The sequence below is a fragment of the Vitis vinifera genome, chromosome 12 (genome assembly GCF_030704535.1).
Source record: "Vitis vinifera cultivar Pinot Noir 40024 chromosome 12, ASM3070453v1".
NCBI classification, from domain to species: Eukaryota; Viridiplantae; Streptophyta; class Magnoliopsida; order Vitales; family Vitaceae; genus Vitis; species Vitis vinifera.
The window spans coordinates 18,414,825-18,433,993 of NC_081816.1; the positions used below are offsets into that span (position 1 = coordinate 18,414,825).

Here is a 19,169-nt window from a genome sequence, read left to right on the forward strand (position 1 = left end):
TCTCAATAAAATTAACTTTAAGTTAAAATAGTTAACTTATTCTTAATCTTAAATCTTTTTTACCTTATTTGTCTACATTTATTACTTATTTTTTATGATTGTACTTGTATCTTTAATACTTTAAATATGAATATTTAACAAATAAATTTATTATTTAGGATTAGTGAAAATATAATTATTAGTTAAAATTAATAAGGATAAATATGTCAATTTGACAATTCAGAATAAAAGTTTTAAGTTTACAGTTTAAGAACCATTTAACTTAAAATCAATTTAAATTATTAAGTAATAAGTAATAAGTAATAAGTTTTACCAAATGTCCACTTAAACATAGCTTTTAAATGAATTATTTAATCAAAAGACAAATATAAAAAAATAAAAATTAAATAATAAAAAATAAAATAAAAAGGAACACGCTAAACAGGCATCATAAAGTCTTTCATGATTTCATTACTTTTTTATTCACCTTCTTAGAAGACGATTTTAATATTTCCTAAGAAAATTATGAAAACACAAAATTGGTGTTTCTAGATTTTCTATTTTTAAAACTCTATTTTCTGAAATATTGATTTATGTTTTCTTTACAAATGAAAACAATTTAAACAAAAAAGTGATTTATAGTTTCCATTTTTAAAATTGATTTTCACTTCTTTTGACTTAAGGCATTTTCAAGATAAGAAAAAAAATAGGAATAAAAGCTATTTTTAGAGAATAAAAATAAATGAAAAATGAAAAACATTTTCCAACCGAAACCCATTGTTGATGTTTTCATCTCATTGTGCCTTTTTCTAATCTCCATCCCGCACTTTGATGGGCTAAACTCGAAAATGGAAAGTTATATCTTGGCACATGCTTTAATTTACATTTGTTAAATTGGTTTTGACATACATTTTTCATAATAAATGCAAAACAATAGCCTGAGTTATAAACATGATTTCCATGGTTTTTTAGGTCTCTAATCACATAAAGTATTGATTCCCAAATTAATGATGCTCTAAATTTAGTGCACAGGGCATTCAAACTCTCAGTTCCATCAACATCCATTTTCATTTTCTCACCTGCCAAAACCTTATTGTACAAATTTCCATTGAACCTTCAGATCCATCCCATGTTCCATTTTCAATCCTAGCCACATTGTTACCATAGGGCAAGTTGCTAGTACCAAATATTTAAGACAAGTATACATATAATCTATTGGGTCGGTGGCTTGTATCCAAAGTGATACCAAACTGTGCTGACAAGGAGCCTTTGTAAGAATCTGATACAGCTCCTGCTGTTTCTGAAAGGTTGCTCTTCATCTCTGAAATTTTTGATACCATGCGCTCTTTGTATTTCGAAACTGAGTCAACCAAAGCATAGAGTTCCCAAGCACATATCTGAATTTCATCCTCATTTTGCTTGATTGCTTCCTGCAACTTCAATTTGGACATCTTCATGACAACATCAAAGTCTAGTCAGAATCCCTTGAATTTTTCAATAATATTCACATTAATCAAGAACAATTATAAAGCCAGGTAGAAATTTTTAGCTCTGAAAAGGGAAACCAACTTATGTTAAAATAAGTTTCTTTCAGGTTTACGAGATCCACCCTGGCAATATTGATATCCTTAACTAACTATTTAAGAGAAGAAAAACAAAATTATACCTCCAGAACATCTGCCACTTCTCTTTCCACAATATCTACATTATAGGTTTCTATCTCAACATCCTCCACCAACTTCTTAGCTTCCATTGCACATCTGGAGGTGTAGTTTTGCGTTTCCTTCTTCAAAAAATTTAATTGAGCTTCCACCTGACAAATTGATCATTCATCCATGGTTAACCTCATACAACAATAGCCTAAAAAGAATTCATTCTGATGCCTTGTCAAAAATCAACCAGAAGATAAATATCCATGAATGAAAAACAATTAGATTAAACAATGTGTAACCCAATAATTTATGTTGCAAAATCAAGTTAAACATCAGATCCATCAGAAACAACGAGATGCATGATACTATTCAATAGCTTATTAATAAAATCACATTATTAGGAAGACACTACTCAATAGCTCGACACTAATAATGGAGTTCTTTAATAATGGAATAACCTTACATGGCATAGTTATGCAAGCATTGTTTAAGCTAATGTCAAATATAGTCAAAGCCTTGACAATAATTTCCAATCAGCAAGTTGGAAAATTACTTGCTAAAAAATATACTTGGAAAAGGAATCAAATGTAGTCAATCCTTTGTAGGGACTAATTATCATCCAAAAATAATTTTTCTTAAGTGTTTTATAAGCCATCAAAGCTACTTTGAAAATTTGGGGCCTGACAACCTATGTGCAATAACAATTGACGTCTCCAACAGATTATTATTATTTTTTTTAATCCAAAACAAATCATTCATTGATATGAATTTAATTACAAACCAAGGATGAGAAACCCTTTCAAAATATAAAGGATGATTAAAAATTGAGGAAAAATCTAACAAAAGTAGCAAGATAGCTATACTAATCAAGGATGATACAAGAACTTGTACAAAATATAGCGACAATGTACACTTGAAGGGGGTAAAACATACCTTACAAAAGAGTCCATTTGCATGGCTCCACATTTAGCCAATCAATCTGCAACCTGATTCACTAAATGAGGGGACCAATAGAAGGAACAACCCAAGCTACTAGCTAGATCCAGGGTTTTAGGGAGCTACATGTCATACATCCCAAGACATGTGATGGGGGAAAGCCTTTCAAAGTATATTCAAAAAGGAAAGGAAGGCACAAATAAACTTTAAGTGGGATTAGTATTAGTTAGAATAAAATTAGAATTAGTATTTATTGGAATCAAATTAGGAATAGCTAAATAATTTAGAGGAGACTTAGAGTCATAATAGGTTATATTAGAATCCTAGTAGGCTTTGAATTTCTTAGAGAAGCCTATAAATAAAGCTAATTGATGTAAATCAAAGTAATGGATTGATAATTAATAATATAACGTTTTCTTGCATACTTTGCAATTTTGAATGGTAAGACTCTTGATTTTCTTCTAGGTGAGACTCTTAGAAGGCCTTAGTGAGACTCAAAGGTTTCTAGCTCTTCTTCTCCGTATCTTCTTTCTCAATGTTTTTTCATTTTATTTTTCTTTACCATAAACTTTATCCTTTATTCCTCACCTTAAACGGTTAAACCCTAAAAAATAAAAACCGTAGCCCACTTATTTGATTGTAGGCAACCATCATAGGGTTGTCCTACGTCAATATGTCCAACAGTTTAATCATCCCTTTTAATCCAATTTGAAAATAGCACCTATTCTTAACTGAATTATACTAAAGCATATTTGGGTCACTTTTCTAAAGCACATATCTGGTTTCCAAAAGTGGACACAATTCTAGAATTATGCAATTGGAGTATGTGCATCTAGGGCATCCTGAAGATATGTGCATTCTGAAAATGAACACGTATTCCTATTTCTTCTCCCTCTTCTCCCTCTTCCCTATATTTATTATTCATCATATCTTCACATCACCTAGGTACCATATCAAAACCATGCAACAAGCTGGCCCTTGATCAGCATCCATCTGACCCTGATCAATGGACTTCAGAAACAATGGCATGCACCCAACATTTAACTTCCAAGTCCTCTAGACCAATTTGACATAACTATCGTAGCACACTTTTTGGGTCACCCTTTGTATTAGTTCAAAGGAACATTACAACCTGAGCTGTCCATTGATGCCAAAAAGCTGTAATGTGGGTAATACATCCTCTGCTCATATACAATAATTGTTTTTAGCAATGGATACAAAATGGATGTCTATCTAGGGCATCCAAAAGCTAAGATTTTATCTACAACCAGAAGAGTACAACCCCTAAAGTTGAATGGATACAAAATGCCCATGATTGTCCCTTAATAATAACCCCCAACCCACAACCGGCTCCGATTTCCCAAAAAGCAACCTTCCCAGGAAGTGTTTCTAGGAGGAAAACAAACTTATCTCTCAACTTATCCCCTTCATCACCCACACAGTTTTAAAAGGTGCAAGGCGCACCTAAGATGCAAAGTTTCCTATAGCTTAAGCGCAAGGCGCAACACAAGGTGTGTGTCTAAGTGAAGTGAAATGTGACCTAGAATACACATCAATTTTGTAAAATATGATTCAAAATCTAATCCGATCAATAAAAAATTTAAAATTCGAAACATTTAAAAGAAGCATTCAATAAAAAAGTAATGAAATTATATACGTTTCAGTATATAATTAGAAATTTAAAAAATACAAGTGTTTACAAAGGAAGAGTAAAGCTGACAAGGCGCACTTTTTCAATAAGGCACATATCTTGGCAAGCAAACACTATAACTTGGGAGTGGTGGCGCCTTGAGCCTAGGCGCACTTAAAGCACACCTTTTAAAACTATGATCACCCATTAGACAGATGGTTAGACCAGGCAGCTCTTGCTTTTTTTTTTTTGATAGGTAGACCAGGCAGCTCTTGCTATTAAATTTTGAGTGACAACTGCTTGTGTAACTGACACCATTTGCCCTTTGTACCAAGTTTTAGATTGACCATCGGGTGGTACTATACTCCTTTCCAATTATTTTCCCTCCCATATTTCATTTGAGTCATTCTGGAATTTAGCAATATTCTATCCCAATGGAATTTCTAGGAACAACATTTTTCTGTCAAAATTTGAATACATCTAAATTATCACCTTTTTGAATTCTAATTGTAGTCCAATCAATTTAACCGCAGTAATTGATTTTCCAATAAATTTTCTTATGTGCATTCAACTACTAACAATTCAAGAAAACATTTTTTTTTTGGATAGGTAAATCACAATTAAAAAAACAAATTAAACGAAGGGGCAAGCAAGATTAAAAAACAATTGTCTTTTAGATTGCAAAGAAAATACCAAAGAAGCTTTCGGTTACAACTTTAGTTTTCCTGGAGTGGCATCCATGCAATATAATGGCCATGCAATTGTATATGCTACTGCTGGTATTTTAGAAATGGTATTGCTAACAAAGTCAGACCACTAGGTAAAGAAGACCTGCTTTGATTTGTTATATAGATAGATGGATACAAAGAGAGAGAGAGAGAGAGAGAGAGAGAGAGAGAGCGAGAGAGAGTTTGGCCTTTTCTGAGAGTAGCAAAAAGAGGTTGAGTTAATTTGTACTTCAGTTAATTGCATATTCAATAGGGGATCATTGGCTCCAACTATGTGCCCACCCCCTCCATCTGTATCCTTATGTATGTGTCTGAGAATTTTATGGGTCTGTAATTCTTTCCAAAATTTTTATGTGCTGAGGAGTTCTTCTTTCTTGTAACATGATCAATCTTGTTATTTGTACCAAATATATTCAGGAATGTCTTTGAGAATTTTATGAGTAGAGGATTCATCATCCTCTCCAAAATTTGTCTTCTGGAGTTAATCTGTATCTAACATCACCAATACTTTTACCCTTCTTTAAAATTTTAAGGAAAACAAAGTGAAAATCTGGCTGCTCCTGTTGACACCCTAAAAGCATATAAAAAAGGCATAGTTTTTTATTCTTCGTGAGAGGTATATAAATGCATAGCTGCTGAATAAGAAAAATGAGTTCTAATTCACTTACTTCATCACTACTAGTTTGAAGTGCAGCAAGACGATTTCTTTTTGCTTCAATTTTAGCAGCATTTTCAACTGATTGTTCCTGAAGAGAAATCAACTCTTCCAACTTTAGCATAGAGCATTTTATTTATGTCATCAGCAAAGGAGTCAAGTGCAGGCTTAAGCGTTGATTTGTAATCAATTCCCAAAACCTCAGCAGGCAAAGACCCTTTGGCATTCAAAACATACTGCAAACCATTTCCTAACTTTAACCTGGAAACCATCCAAGAGAAAATACTTCAATCACACAATAGATTGTAGTTTAATAGGTTGAAAGAGTTGCATGAGGTGGCATGCTAATTTTTCAATTCAAAGATGCTCCTGAAAATTAAGTATTTAGTGTTGTCTCTTCATGGCTATTAGTTTACTTCAAAAAGTTAAATAGAACATGGTCCCAAGGGAAACAATAGGCTCCTAAGGCAGGGCTCAGGAGGCAAAGGGTTGGGTGGGTATGGGAAGGTTCCAAGTTGAAATTCATATACCGAGAGAGAGAGAGAGAGGGGAGGCTACCTCAAAAAAAGAGGTTGCTAAGGGCAACTGTATCACCTATCTCTTTCTAAATAAATTATTAGAAAACTTGTGAGGATGGAAGTGTTAAATGGAGATTTTTTTTTTTAAAGCCAAATCGAGAATGAACATTAACTAACCTTAAAAGCCTTTTTATTTTTCTTACTTTGACAAAGCTCCAGAATGGTTAGCAGTTTGAGAGTAACACTTAGCTCAAAAGGTTAAAGAAGATGAACAAACATGAAATCATAAACCAATACAAAAGATGTAATGCACCCAAAAGATAAATGCACGTAAGGCAAATTACAACTCAGAAACTACCCATTGTTGGTGTTGAATCACAACCCAAGTAAACAAATGAAGTTTGAGTTGGCTACGTGGAAATAATGCATGTGACTCAAGAAGACATAAGCCATTGAATGATTCAGCAACTACATTCACCTGGTCTGAATTTTTGTCTACTGAAATTTTATTTTTTTGTTAGGTAAATTTTTTTATCCCTATTGGGATTTGAACCTGAAACTTCCACAAACCCCCCCAAACCTTTACCTCTTGAGCCAGGCCTCAAGGGCATGTTCACCGGAATAATTTAAGCAGAGAACAGCAGCTGGATCCTTCTTAGGAATCATCAACTAGTCATGCTGTAACTACAGAGCCAGATCCTATGTTCTCACTGAAGTTATACTAAAATGTTGTATATGTTAATGTATTTGCTAAGAACAGGAAAATATTTCATATCACCCATAAATGACAAAAAAAATCTTGTAATCTAATTCATGGAGGTAGATAACCTAATGTTGATAAGAATCACAGTAGACTTCAATGGAATAGAGAAAATTAATTCCAAGCAACACCAAACCTAAGAAAGAACACGATTCTACCATGTTCATTAATTATCAGAAAGCATACTGAAGATTACTAGAAAGACTTTAAAGTATGCAACTTAAGAAATTAAGAAAATCCTAGTGGAGTGGATTATAGAGGTACCAAAGCCAAACAAAGAGGATAAGGAAAAGAAAACCTCCTGAGAGCCTGGTTGCATTCAATTGAAAGAGCTTCAAGCTCCTTAAACTTGTGCCCAATTGTCGTGTCAACATCCCAAGACTTCTCCTCCCAACCATTCCTTGCAACCTCAGCCTCCGTGATATCTCTCTCAACTGCCTGCAACTCCCTCTTCATCCTCTCTGCATCTCTTGCATTAAACGTCTGCAACTCAACCCTCTTCTTCAGCTCTTCATTCTCCTCGCAAATTCTATTATTCTCTTCAACCTTCACCCCCAACTCCTTCTCCTTCTCATCCAAAATCTTCTCCACAGATGCAATCCTTCCTGAAAATTCTGCAATTATTGCATGAAATTTCTTCACATCCTCCTCCAACACCCCCCTCTCCTTCTCCACAACCTCCTTAGCCGAAGGCCCCGACCTCAATTCCTCCAACCTCCCCTCCCTCTCTGCCACCTCCTTCTCCAATGCCTTCACACCTTTCGCCACTGCGTCCCTCTCCCTTTCCAACTTCCCCATAAACTCCCTATCCACCGCCTCCATCCCATCATCATCCCCGCGAATATAATGCAAGTAACTATCCAATGCATGCACAAAAGTATTGTCAAAACACTCCAAATTCGACACAAGATGGTCATTATACAATGCGATTTGAACCAACCAATGCATTACGCCTAAAAGGGAAGGCCAAGCATGCGGGGTTCCGGGGGCTTTGAGAGCGGACTTGTTGAGCTTGATCGGGCAATTGAGATGCTTGAGGAGGATAGGAAGATCGTCTTCAAGTTTGGTTGTGGGGAAATCGAGTTGGGAGATGAGGAATTTTAAGTTTCGGAAATGTCTTCGGCGGAGGGGAGAGGGGGTTTGAGGGGGAGAGGAGAGGAATGGGAGGCGAGAAAGGAGTTGATGGTGCGGATGGCGGAGAGTTGGTAGGACCGGTCGGTGAGGGCATCGCCGGCGGAGGAGCGGTTGATTCCAAGGGAGGAAGGGCGGCTGCTGGAGAAACTAGGGTCAGAGTTGCGGCTGAATTGGCGGTGGTGGTCGACGGAGGGAGGTGGTGGCGGCGGCGGCCGGTGGCTTTCATCCCCGGCTGTGATGGGCGTCTCTCTCTCTTCTGAGTTCTTGTGAATTCTGAATCTCTCTTTCCCGCCTATGGGCTACTGGGAAAATGACACTGCTTTTTAAATTTTATTTTCGAAAACATTTTTTTTAAATGAATTATTTTTAAAAATATTAAGATATTATTTCGTATTTTAATAATATAAAATATTTTCACCGAAAGGAAAAAACAAATCAAATTACCGAAAAAACATTTTTGGCTGATGGATGCTTTTTTGCTGTGAAGGAGGTTTTGTTGACTGATCAAGGACGGGCGGGCAGCAAAGTATTGATGAACTTCAACAGGTTAGAAGGATGAAAGGTGCTGATTGTGTATTAGTTCAATTCTTCTTTAAATCTATTTTCCATACATCTTGATTAACCTCTAAGTAATTGCATACTCAGATTATGCAGTCAAAAGCAATTTCATATTGATCCAGCCTGCATACGTGAGGTTCAGGAGATCTCTCTTTCAAGTCAGTTCCAACATAAGCACATTGTTCAATATTATGGCACATTCAAGGTATTTTTCAAATTTTTCTTGTTGGATTGGCTTCTTGTTATGTACCACTCTTGGAATCAGGGCTACCGTTTGCAAATTTGCATTTTTTGTGGCAATCTTAGATTTTTTTTTCCCTTTTTTTTGTGTGTATATTCATGAAATCCTGTCAATTTCATACCTGAATCTTTGGGAGAATATATCGATATATATATATATAAAAAACCCTACATAATGCTGCATGCAAGACACAAATTTAGGAACTTGATCTGGGTCTTGTAGAGTTGTTGCATGAGTCCTCTGGCATCTTTGTACCTCAGAGGACTTAACTCGCTGCTAGTGCTGGGTTGGGCCTAATTTATAGGGAAGAAACATTGGTGGAGGCAGTTGATAAAGCCCAGAGTTGACGGCTGTTAACACTGGTGAAGAGGACGGGAAAATTTTTAGCTTTGAAGAGTTACCTCATTCTCTTAACTACATCTGTGCTCAAGTGGCAGATTACTAGTCCTAATATTCCTCAGAATGCTCCTGGCTTTAGGAAGAAGACATGAATTATGGCATCAATTTGGGCATACGTCCCTCCTCTGCAGTAAATCTAGAGTGCCAACTAAAACTTGGGACTGATAATTTGTTGTTCTCACTTGGGAACCCCCATGCAGTAACATTAGTTAGGTCTTTTCCTCATAGAATAACCATGAAAGTCTTTGTGCTTATTAGTATAATGGCTACTCTAGTGAAGGCCCAATGTTCAAGAGGACTTAGAAAGGATCTTAATGTTATGGGATTCAAAATCCTTAGAAGGCATGAATCTTTGGTGGTATCTGTCTTAAGTTCAATTAAAATTCGATTGAAACTTATCTGGAAGATCCATAGGTGTTTGAGGTTTTGGACCAAATCAATTGCAGCTTAGGGAGAAGCTGAGTAACTGCTCAGGGTAGCTTTTGACTTGGTGCACTGAGGAGAGTTCAATGTTATTGGGTCTTTTAGGGAAAAGCTATTTTGTCTAGAATTCCCAGTAGCGTGAATGACACTGATGAGCTAATCAAAAGTTGTGGCTTAGTTGATTCATCTCTTAGAGTGAGGCCTTTCCATGGTCAAACAAGCAAGAAACCCCAGTTTGAAGAGGTTTGGTAGGTTCTTGATCTCAACAGAGTGCAACATCATTCAAGAATCTTACCTAGGCTAGTATTTGATTATGGTTCCATGATATGGAGGTTAACTAATTAGATGATTCTCACCCTCTTTTCTATTGAAAATATGTGGTTGCTGCACCCAAAATTTGGTGATATTATTATGGATGTTGCATGAGATTCAGGTCTCAGTATGGGAATGATAGATTTATTGTGTAGCCTTAAGTCAATCAAAGCTTTCTTTGAAATATTGAAGAAAGAAACTTTTGATATTTCTGGCAAGAGGAACGCTGTGATAATCACACTTGAAGGAATGGGTCATATGACAGAAGATCTTTGATATCTTAGAATGAAAAGGAAAATAAGGTTGGAGGAATTATGGGAGGGAAGAGCTAGAGACAAGAGTCTAGGTTGAAATGGGTCAGGGAGGGTAATTGCTACTCAAAATTGTTTCACTGGGTGGATAAATTATGGCAGGTAGAAGAAGCTAGAAAGGAATGCCTGGGTATTTGAAGATAGGAAGAGTTAGTCTACTGAATTTCAGGAGAATTACTATGGATATTAGTTACCAAGAATTTATCAGAATTCCCTTCAACATCAGTTACGTTCCCAATTGGAATAGTAGTGAGCTACTTTGACAGTTGGTGTTTTGAAGCTTAATTTTGCTGATGGTCCTTGGAAATTGGGATTGGATGGCTATTGGCAATCTAATATGGGATCACAGGCAAGTTTATTCGAGGTTCTCAAAGAAAGCTGGTTTTGGGCTGACTATTGAAGCAAAAATTTCTTGCTCTAATGGTGGAGGTGGATTAACTAATAGTTTTATCTTGGGTGGCTAGTAGTCGGAGAGTGTTGTGCGAGATACAATCATTGGGTGCTGAGGATCATGCAATTTGATAGTTGTGTTCTCTTTTTCCTGGAAGCCTAGATCCCTTGAATTAGAAAGGCTATTGGTCGGCCAAAAATGGATCCTGTTCTTGGTTGGTTTAACTAGGGATATCATGCCCCGCGTTTTGGTGGTTAATTTCCTTAAGGTTGGGCAGCCAAAGGCTCTCTGGTGTGCGGACTTCTGTATTTGTCTTTTTATAAGCCTGTGCAATTTTTTTGATGGATTTGTTTGCTTGTTCCTTTTTACAAATTCTTTGTATATTTTCTTAATTTCTTCATAACTAAAAATAAACAGTACTAAAGCTCTGTTTAGATTGACTTTTTGGAAGCAAAAAGATCCTTTTTAAGTCTAATAAGATCTTCAATATGTGTTTTTGGCTTCACTGAAGTACTTCTAACCTTAAAAGGAGTTCAACACATACGTATGGGCAAGCTGTTTTTCAGTTTATGTGGGAAATTGTTTTATGTTTAGTGAAATCACACCAATGCCAAGATTGCCCCTTTAAAATAATGGTTTTAGCTTTAGCTTCAGTTCCTCACCAAAGTTAAAAGGCAAAATAATATCCTCAAACAAGACCTAAATCTGAGGCCACAGCAGCACTATTCCAATCTTCATGAGGTTGACTGAGTACATGTCTCTGTTAGAGAGTTAATAGGGATTCTGAGTCTATATTGAGTAACCAAGGTTTTTAGAGTTGTTATTATTTTCAATCATATTTTTGGATGTTAATCACAAAATTTTATTTCAGAGGCTATAGAAGGATTGCCCTGACTGGATGACTCTTAAAGCGGCATGTTCTGTTTTAGCTGCTTGATGAGAACTAAACCTTAGACTAAAATTCATGAGGGGGTCTCTTGAGCTTCCCCATCTGTTATTTTTCAAGTTCACTTTTTCCTCTAAAGAACCTTTTTTTAATCTCTCATCTACTTATCGTATCAGCTATTTTATCATGGTATTTGGCCTTATTATTGTTTCAAGCTATGTTCTTGCCTTGTAGGTCTGCTTCTGAATGCATGTTTCTAAACATTCATGCATCATATGCATCTTTTATTTCCCTCGCAGGCTGTCTAATTGACAGTCTAAATACTCAGTAGTTACATTTTTCTGTTCTTTGGGGTGAATTAGTATTTTTCATGTTTTTGTTGTTGTCTGTTCCTTTATGATCTGGTTCTGGTACTGCATCAAGAGGATTGGAGTTCATGTCATATTTTTTTTCTTGCTTACTCACAAAATGTCTTGCCATTCTAGGACAAGACCAAACTTTATATCTTTCTTGAGCTTGCAACTGAAGGTTCACTTTTAAATCTCTATCAAAAGCATAAACTGTCAGACTCCCAAGCCTCTAAATACACAAGGCAGATTGTGAAAGGTTTGAAATATCTACATGAGCATAATGTAGTTCACAGGTGATTCAAATGATCTTACTACTACATTTTTTGGTTATATTGCTTGTGCTTTATTTGTTTATTCCTTGCTCTATCCACATGCCATCACTGCTTGAAACATGTGCTGATTATTTCAATTATCTGCCTTTGCTACTAAGAGAATTGCATATGCATAAACTAAATGGCCTTCTTACTCAGGGAAAATTAGTTCACTCTGTTGAGAAAGTTCTTCAGTTTTTATTTTATTATTTTATTTTTGTTTTTATCTTCTTGAAACCTTCAGTATTATTTGGATTGCACCGGTTAGCCCACTTCAGAATTCTGTGATTACAGACTGCTTGGTGAAGTGAAAAGTTCAACACTCCCACCTACCCTCTTCCAAGAAAAGAAAATTGGAAAAACCAAAAACAAAAAGAAGAGTTAGGAGCATGGATGTTAAACATGGTCATTATCTGATAACTAAGATGAAACTACCCAAAGCCTTGGTATAGATATAGATATCCCCAATTTTCTGTGTACCTTACATTGTGTCTTCACATGTGGGGTTTACGTTGTTTGTTTTGAGATTATTGTGTATCTTAATAGTTTAATCCTTTCATAAAACTCCATGTCAGTTATGATATGAGGTGTGGTCCATTTCCATTTGACTTCATGCAATTAGCTGTATTATATATCACTTTGTATATTCTGCCTCAGTGCTTGATCTTGCTATAATATCATTTTTTTTCTTTTTTTTTTCTTTTTTTTTTTTATAAGTTGTAAGTCAAAATTTTCTTTAAAAGCAACATATAAGAAAAAATACATAATAATGATTCAAACTCTCTCTATCTCTCTGATTCACTTGATTTGAGTGTCTCTTCAAGAGAGTTTTTGGGTCATGATTACAAAATGGAAACCTGAAAATTGAAAGAATCCTAATGCAAAAGCCATTTACAATGCAACAAACTCTCTCTCTCTCTCTCTCTCTCTCTCTCTCTCTCATGTGATTGAGATGCTAAATGGAATAACTAGCAAGGCTAGAACCATGGAGGGATGTGATCGTGGGACTCAGAAGTACCACAAGTAGGTCATAAGGGAAATTAGGTTTGTTAGATAGTGTATAGTTATTTAGGTTATTTACTTTTCTTTTTCCTTTTCTTTCCGTATTGTATTGTGGGTCCCACTAACATGTATATATATACCTAAGTCCAATGTGTATTATTAATAGTTTTTCAATAACAATAATTAGGGATTCTCCCTTTTCTCTCTATTCACATGGTATCAGAGCCCAGGGAGAAAAAACCTTAATTATTTCCGGTTTATCCGTGAATCCATGTTGGGAAATCTTTTAGTGATCGTGTTTCATTCCGATCATCTTTCCCATTTCCTAAAGCTTTCCGATCAACCGTATCGCCGTTAGAAAACCCTCAACGCCGGCGACTTTTCCTACGACATTTTTCCGGCGAAGTCCTTTTCCGACACCGACCATACCATCAGGTGCGCAAGGAGAAGATTTTCAAGTTTTCTCAAGGCACCGGAGGGAGATTCTCAACCATGCGCCGGCCACGCACGTTCCTTCTCCGGCAGCCTAAACCTCACGCGCCGGTGCGTGAGGACGCGTAGAGCACTTTCCGGCCACGCGCTTCCACCTCCAGCCTTGCCTGACGCCATCTAGCCACCCTCCATCTGTGCTTGTGCCATCTGAGCCCTACAAGTGCATTTTTTGGGGGTTTTTTGTCTCCGTCAGCCCTCTAAACAGCCTTTCCGGCGACCTCCGGTGACTTCCTCTCCACCCCGAGCCTTACACATGTCTTCGGAAGTGTTCTTCTACACTTCCAGTAGTGCCACATTTGTTTTTCTTTACTATTTGGTCTCTCACAACCGCGAATCCTTGGTTTTTCTTCTTTCAGCCGTATCAGGGCTCTCTTCAATCTAAACATATTTCATTCTCCAGATAAGTAGATATGGTTACCAAAAGTTCCACTTTTTTCTCTGTCATATTTGGATCTCCTATGATTACTTCGAAGAAATTGGTTGGCAGTGAAAATTATTTGTCCTGGTCTGCCTCTGTGGAGCTTTGGTTTATGGGTCAAGGTTATGAGGATCACCTTGTTACGCAGGAGGCGGATATCCCTGAGGTTGACAGGGTATAATGGAGGAAGATAGATGCACAGTTATGTATTGTGTTATGGCAATCAGTTGATCCTAAGATTCTGCTTCATCTTCGGGCCTACAAAACATGCTTTAAATTTCGGAATCAGGCGAAAGGGCTATACATGAATGATATCCAACGTCTTTATAAGGTGGCTTCTTCTATTGTTAATGTTAGACAACAAGACATGGATTTATCTACTTATATTGGCCAGATTGCCTCTCTTAAGGAGGAATTCTTGATTGTGATGCCTCTTACTATTGATGTTGGGGATCAACGAATGCAGATTGACAAGTTCTTCATGGTTCTTACACTTATTGGTCTCCGTCCAGATCTTGAGACCGTCCGCGATCAGATTCTTGGCAGTTCCTTCGTTCCATCCTTGGATGATGTGTTTGCTCGCCTCCTCCGTATCTCCTCCACTCAAACTTTGCCATCTGATAACACTTCAGATTCTTCTGTGTTAGTTTCTCAAACTAACTCTCGAGGAGGACGTAGTGGTAACCAAGGTAGAGGCCAACGTCCTCATTGCACCTATTGTAAGAAGCTTGGCCACACTCGTGATCAGTGTTATCAATTACATGGGCGGCCTCCCCGCACTGCCCACGTGGCCCAATCATCTGATCCTCAACCTCCTCAGCCTCCCAATTCCTCCACATCTCAGGGTATTTCCCTCACTAACAGTGAGTATGATGACTATCTCCGCTATCAGACCACCAAGTCAGCTTCTGTTGCTTCTGTTGCTCAGACTGGTAATACTTCTGCTTGTCTTACCCACACATCTTCTCTTGGACCTTGGATTCTAGATTCTGACACTTCTGATCACATATCTGGTAATAAGGATTTTTTCTCTTCTATTACTACTACCTCTGCCTTACTTACAATTACTTTAGCTAATGGTTCCCAAACTATGGCTAAAGGTTTTGGTTTAGCTCATCCTCTTCCTTCCCTACCTCTCCATTCTGTCCTTTATGTCCCTGAGTGTCCTTTTAATCTTATTTCCATTAGCAAAATATCTCGCACTCTTAACTGTTCTATCACTTTCTCTAATAAATTTGTAACCTTGCAGGACCGGAGTACGGGGAAGACGATTAGCATAGGACGTGAGTCTCAAGGCCTCTATCACCTCACCTCGCCTTCAACTCATGCAGTTTGCATTTCCACTGATGCTCCCTTCCTCATCCACAGTCGCCTGGGCCACCCTAGTCTATCCAAGTTCCAAAAAATGGTCCCTCGTTTTTCATTTTTGTCGTCGCTTGCGTGTGAGTCCTGTCAGCTTGGGAAACATACTCATGTCTCGTTCCCAAAGTGTTTGAATAATCGGGCAAAGTCTCCTTTTGAACTTGTCCACACTGATGTTTGGGGTCCTTGTCGAACCGCGTCTACTTTAGGATTTCAGTATTTTGTCACTTTCATTGATGACTATTCTCGATATACTTGATTATTTTTAATGAAAAATCGAGCTGAGTTATTCTCTATTTTCTAGAAATTTTATGCTGAAATCCAAACCCAGTTCAATATTTCTATTCGTGTGTTGCGCAGTGACAATGCCAGGGAATATTTTTCTGCACCATTTACTTCATTTATGTCCCAACATGGGATCCTTCATCAGTCTTCTTGTGCTCATACTCCTCAACAAAATGGGATAGCTAAACGTAAGAATCGACATCTTGTTGAGACAACTCGTACTCTCCTTCTCCATGGTAATGTTCCTTTTCGTTTTTCGGGGGACGTTGTTCTTACAGCATGTTATTTGATTGATCATATGCCCTCATCTGTATTACATGATTAGATTCCTCATTCCCTTCTTTTCCTTGACCAACCACTTTATTTTCTTCCTCCTCGTGTTTTTGGTTGTACTTGCTTTGTTCATATTCTCACTCCTGGACAGGACAAACTCTCTGCCAAAGCCACAAAATGCATTTTCTTAGGATATTCCAGACTTCAAAAGGGTTATCGTTGTTATTTCTCTGAGACTCATCGCTACTTTCTCTCCGCTGATGTCACTTTCTTTGAGGACTCACCGTTCTTCTCCACCTTTGAAACTCTTCTTGTTTCTGAAGTCTTACCTTTTCCCCTAATCTCCCCACTTGATGCAGTGCCTTCTCGCCCACTTCAGGTTTATCATCGTCGTCATCGTGTCGCTGTTCCTCCTTCTTTGGCCGAGGTACCTGCTGACTCACTTCCTATCCCTTCGGCTTCTCCTGCCCCGACTCTACCTCCTTCTGCTGACTTACCCATTGCTCTTCAGAAAGGTAATCGATCTACTCGTAATCCTCATCCCATTTACAATTTTTTGAGTTACCATCGATTATCTTCACTCTATTCTGCATTTGTTTCTACTATATCTTTTGTTTCTCTTCCCAAGAGCACCCCTGACGCTTTTTCCCATCCAGGCTGGCGACAGGCAATGGTAGATGAAATGGTTGCTTTACACTCCAATGGCACTTGGGATCTTGTTGTTTTACCCTCTGGTAAATCTACAGTTGGTTGTCGTTGGGTCTACACAATTAAGGTTGGCCCTGATGGTCAGGTTGATCACTTTAAGGCCTGTTTAGTTGCTAAAGGCTATACTCAGGTTTATGGTTCTGATTATGGTGACATTTTCTCTCCTGTTGCCAAGATAGCTTCTGTTCGTCTATTACTCTCCATGGTTGCTATGCGTTCTTGGCCTATTTATCATTTAGATATTAAAAATGTTTTCCTTCATAGGGATCTTGCTAAGGAAGTTTATATGGAGCAACCACCTGGTTTTGTTGCTCAGGGGGAGTCTGGTTTAGTGTGCAGGTTACGCCGTTCTTTATATGGCTTGAAACAATCTCCTCGAGTATGGTTTAGCCGTTTTAGTTCTGTTGTTAAGGAGTTTGGCATGTTCCACAGTACAACAGACTATTCCGTTTTCTATCATCATAACTCTTCGGGGTAGTGTATTTATCTGGTAGTTTATGTGGACGACATCGTCATTACAGGCAGTGATCAGAATGGTATTCAGAAACTAAAGTAACACCTTTTCACCCACTTTCAGACTAAAGACTTGGGGAAACTCAAGTATTTCTTAGGGATTGAGATAGCTCAATCCAGTTCCGGTGTGGTTCTTTCCCAAAGGAAGTATGCTTTAGACATCTTGGAAGAAACCGGTATGTTAGACTGTAAAACGGTAGTCACTCCTATGGATTTAAATGTCAAACTTATACTAGGACAGGGGGAGCCTTTAGGAGATCCTGGGAGATATCGACGACTTGTAGGTAAACTGAACTACCTCACCATTACTCGTTTAAACATTTCTTTTCCTGTAAGTGTTGTTAGCCAATTCCTACAGTCACCATGTGATAGCCATTGGGATGCTGTAATCCGCATTCTTCGATATATCAAAAGCACACCAGGCCAAGGTGTGTTGCACGAGAACAGAGGTCATACCCAGGTTGTTGGTTACACAGATGCAGATTAGGCTGGTTCACCCACAGATAGACGTTCCACTTCCGGGTATTGTGCTTTTATTGGAGGTAACCTAATATCCTAGAAGAGTAAGAAACAAGATGTAGTGGCCAGATCTAGTGTTGAAGCCGAGTATCGAGTTATGACTCTAGTAACATGTGAACTCATATGGCTAAAACATTTTCTTCGGGAGTTGAGATTTGGAAAGGATGAACAAATGAAACTCATCTGTGACAACCAAGCCGCTTTACATATTGCATCCAATCCAGTCTTCCATGAAATGACCAAACACATTGAAGTTGACTGTCACTTCATTAGAGAGAAAATCACATCAAGATGTGTGGCGACTAGTTTTGTCAATTCAAATGATCAACTAGCAGATATTTTTACTAAATCTCTCAGAGGTCCTAGAATTAAATACATTTGTAACAAGCTTGGTGCATATAACATATATGCTCTAGCTTGAGGGGGAGTGTTAGATAGTGTACAGTTATTTAGGTTATTTACTTTTCCTTTTCCTTTTCTTTCCGTATTTTATTATGGGTCCCACTAACATGTATATATATACCCAAGTCCAATGTGTATTATTAACAGTTTTTCAATAACAATAATTAGGGATTCTCCCTTTTCTCTCTTTTCACAAGGCTTATAGATTTGGTCATACGCAACAAAGGCCAATAATTGCATTGTTAAGAAGAGATGGGTGGACATTGGGAATCAATTGAGGTTACTTCAGGAAATTAGACATTTGGAATGACAGTTGAAGCCACAATGTTGTACGTTTACTTACACATAAATTGTTTCTGTTGTAAGACTAATTGGTTCTGTATCATCTTCGAGGGATATCTGGTGGATGTAAATGGAACCGTGAAACTTGTGGATTTTGGATTGGCAAAGGTTAGTTTCTTTTTACTAGAGTTATCTCTCTATTGTTTCAAAATGCTAGACTTCTAAATATTATATTTCTGGTTGTATATCTTTTCAGTTTTGCAAATTGAACGACATAAAATCTTTTAAAGGGACTGCATTCCGGATGGCCCCTGAGATATCTTCCTCTCTTGCATTCCTTCATTCCTTGATTTCTTAAATTAACAAATCATGTTTGGTTTTGAATTGAGAACTATATTTTATGGAACTGTACTCGGTAGAATCTTCTTATACCATGAAGAAGCATGCTTAAAATGTAGGCTCTGAAACCCTTGTCTTTTAGCAGGTGGTTGCATCAGAAAAGGAAATGACATGATTGAATTGGGTTATTGAATAGCTCGATTATTGGACTGGAGATATCCCAACTAACAAATTGATAAGTTGTTGTTTTCCAAACTGTTGCTCTTTCTAAGATTTTATCCTACAAGGCATTTAGTCAATGCCATGTCTTATTACCAATGCATTTTGATTTTGCATGTCATTAGTATCTTTCTGTGCAACTGCCAATATACTGACACTAATAGATGCATGGAACCACTGA

At 37.4% G+C, this 19,169-nt stretch overlaps 1 protein-coding gene and 1 pseudogene across 1 annotated transcript; one reads left to right on the forward strand and one right to left on the reverse strand.

Moving 5' to 3' along the window:
* Positions 1-1,049: 1,049 nt before the first annotated feature.
* On the reverse strand, positions 1,050-8,291 carry LOC100266880 (kinetochore protein NDC80 homolog; annotated as a pseudogene).
* LOC109123450 (uncharacterized) lies at positions 8,290-18,788 on the forward strand. Its single transcript, XM_019223294.2, has 4 exons — positions 8,290-8,538; positions 8,638-8,755; positions 18,542-18,598; positions 18,687-18,788. Exons 1-4 carry the CDS (start codon positions 8,525-8,527, stop codon positions 18,786-18,788), a joined length of 291 nt encoding a protein of 96 aa, XP_019078839.2. The 5' UTR covers positions 8,290-8,524.
* Positions 18,789-19,169: the final 381 nt, after the last annotated feature.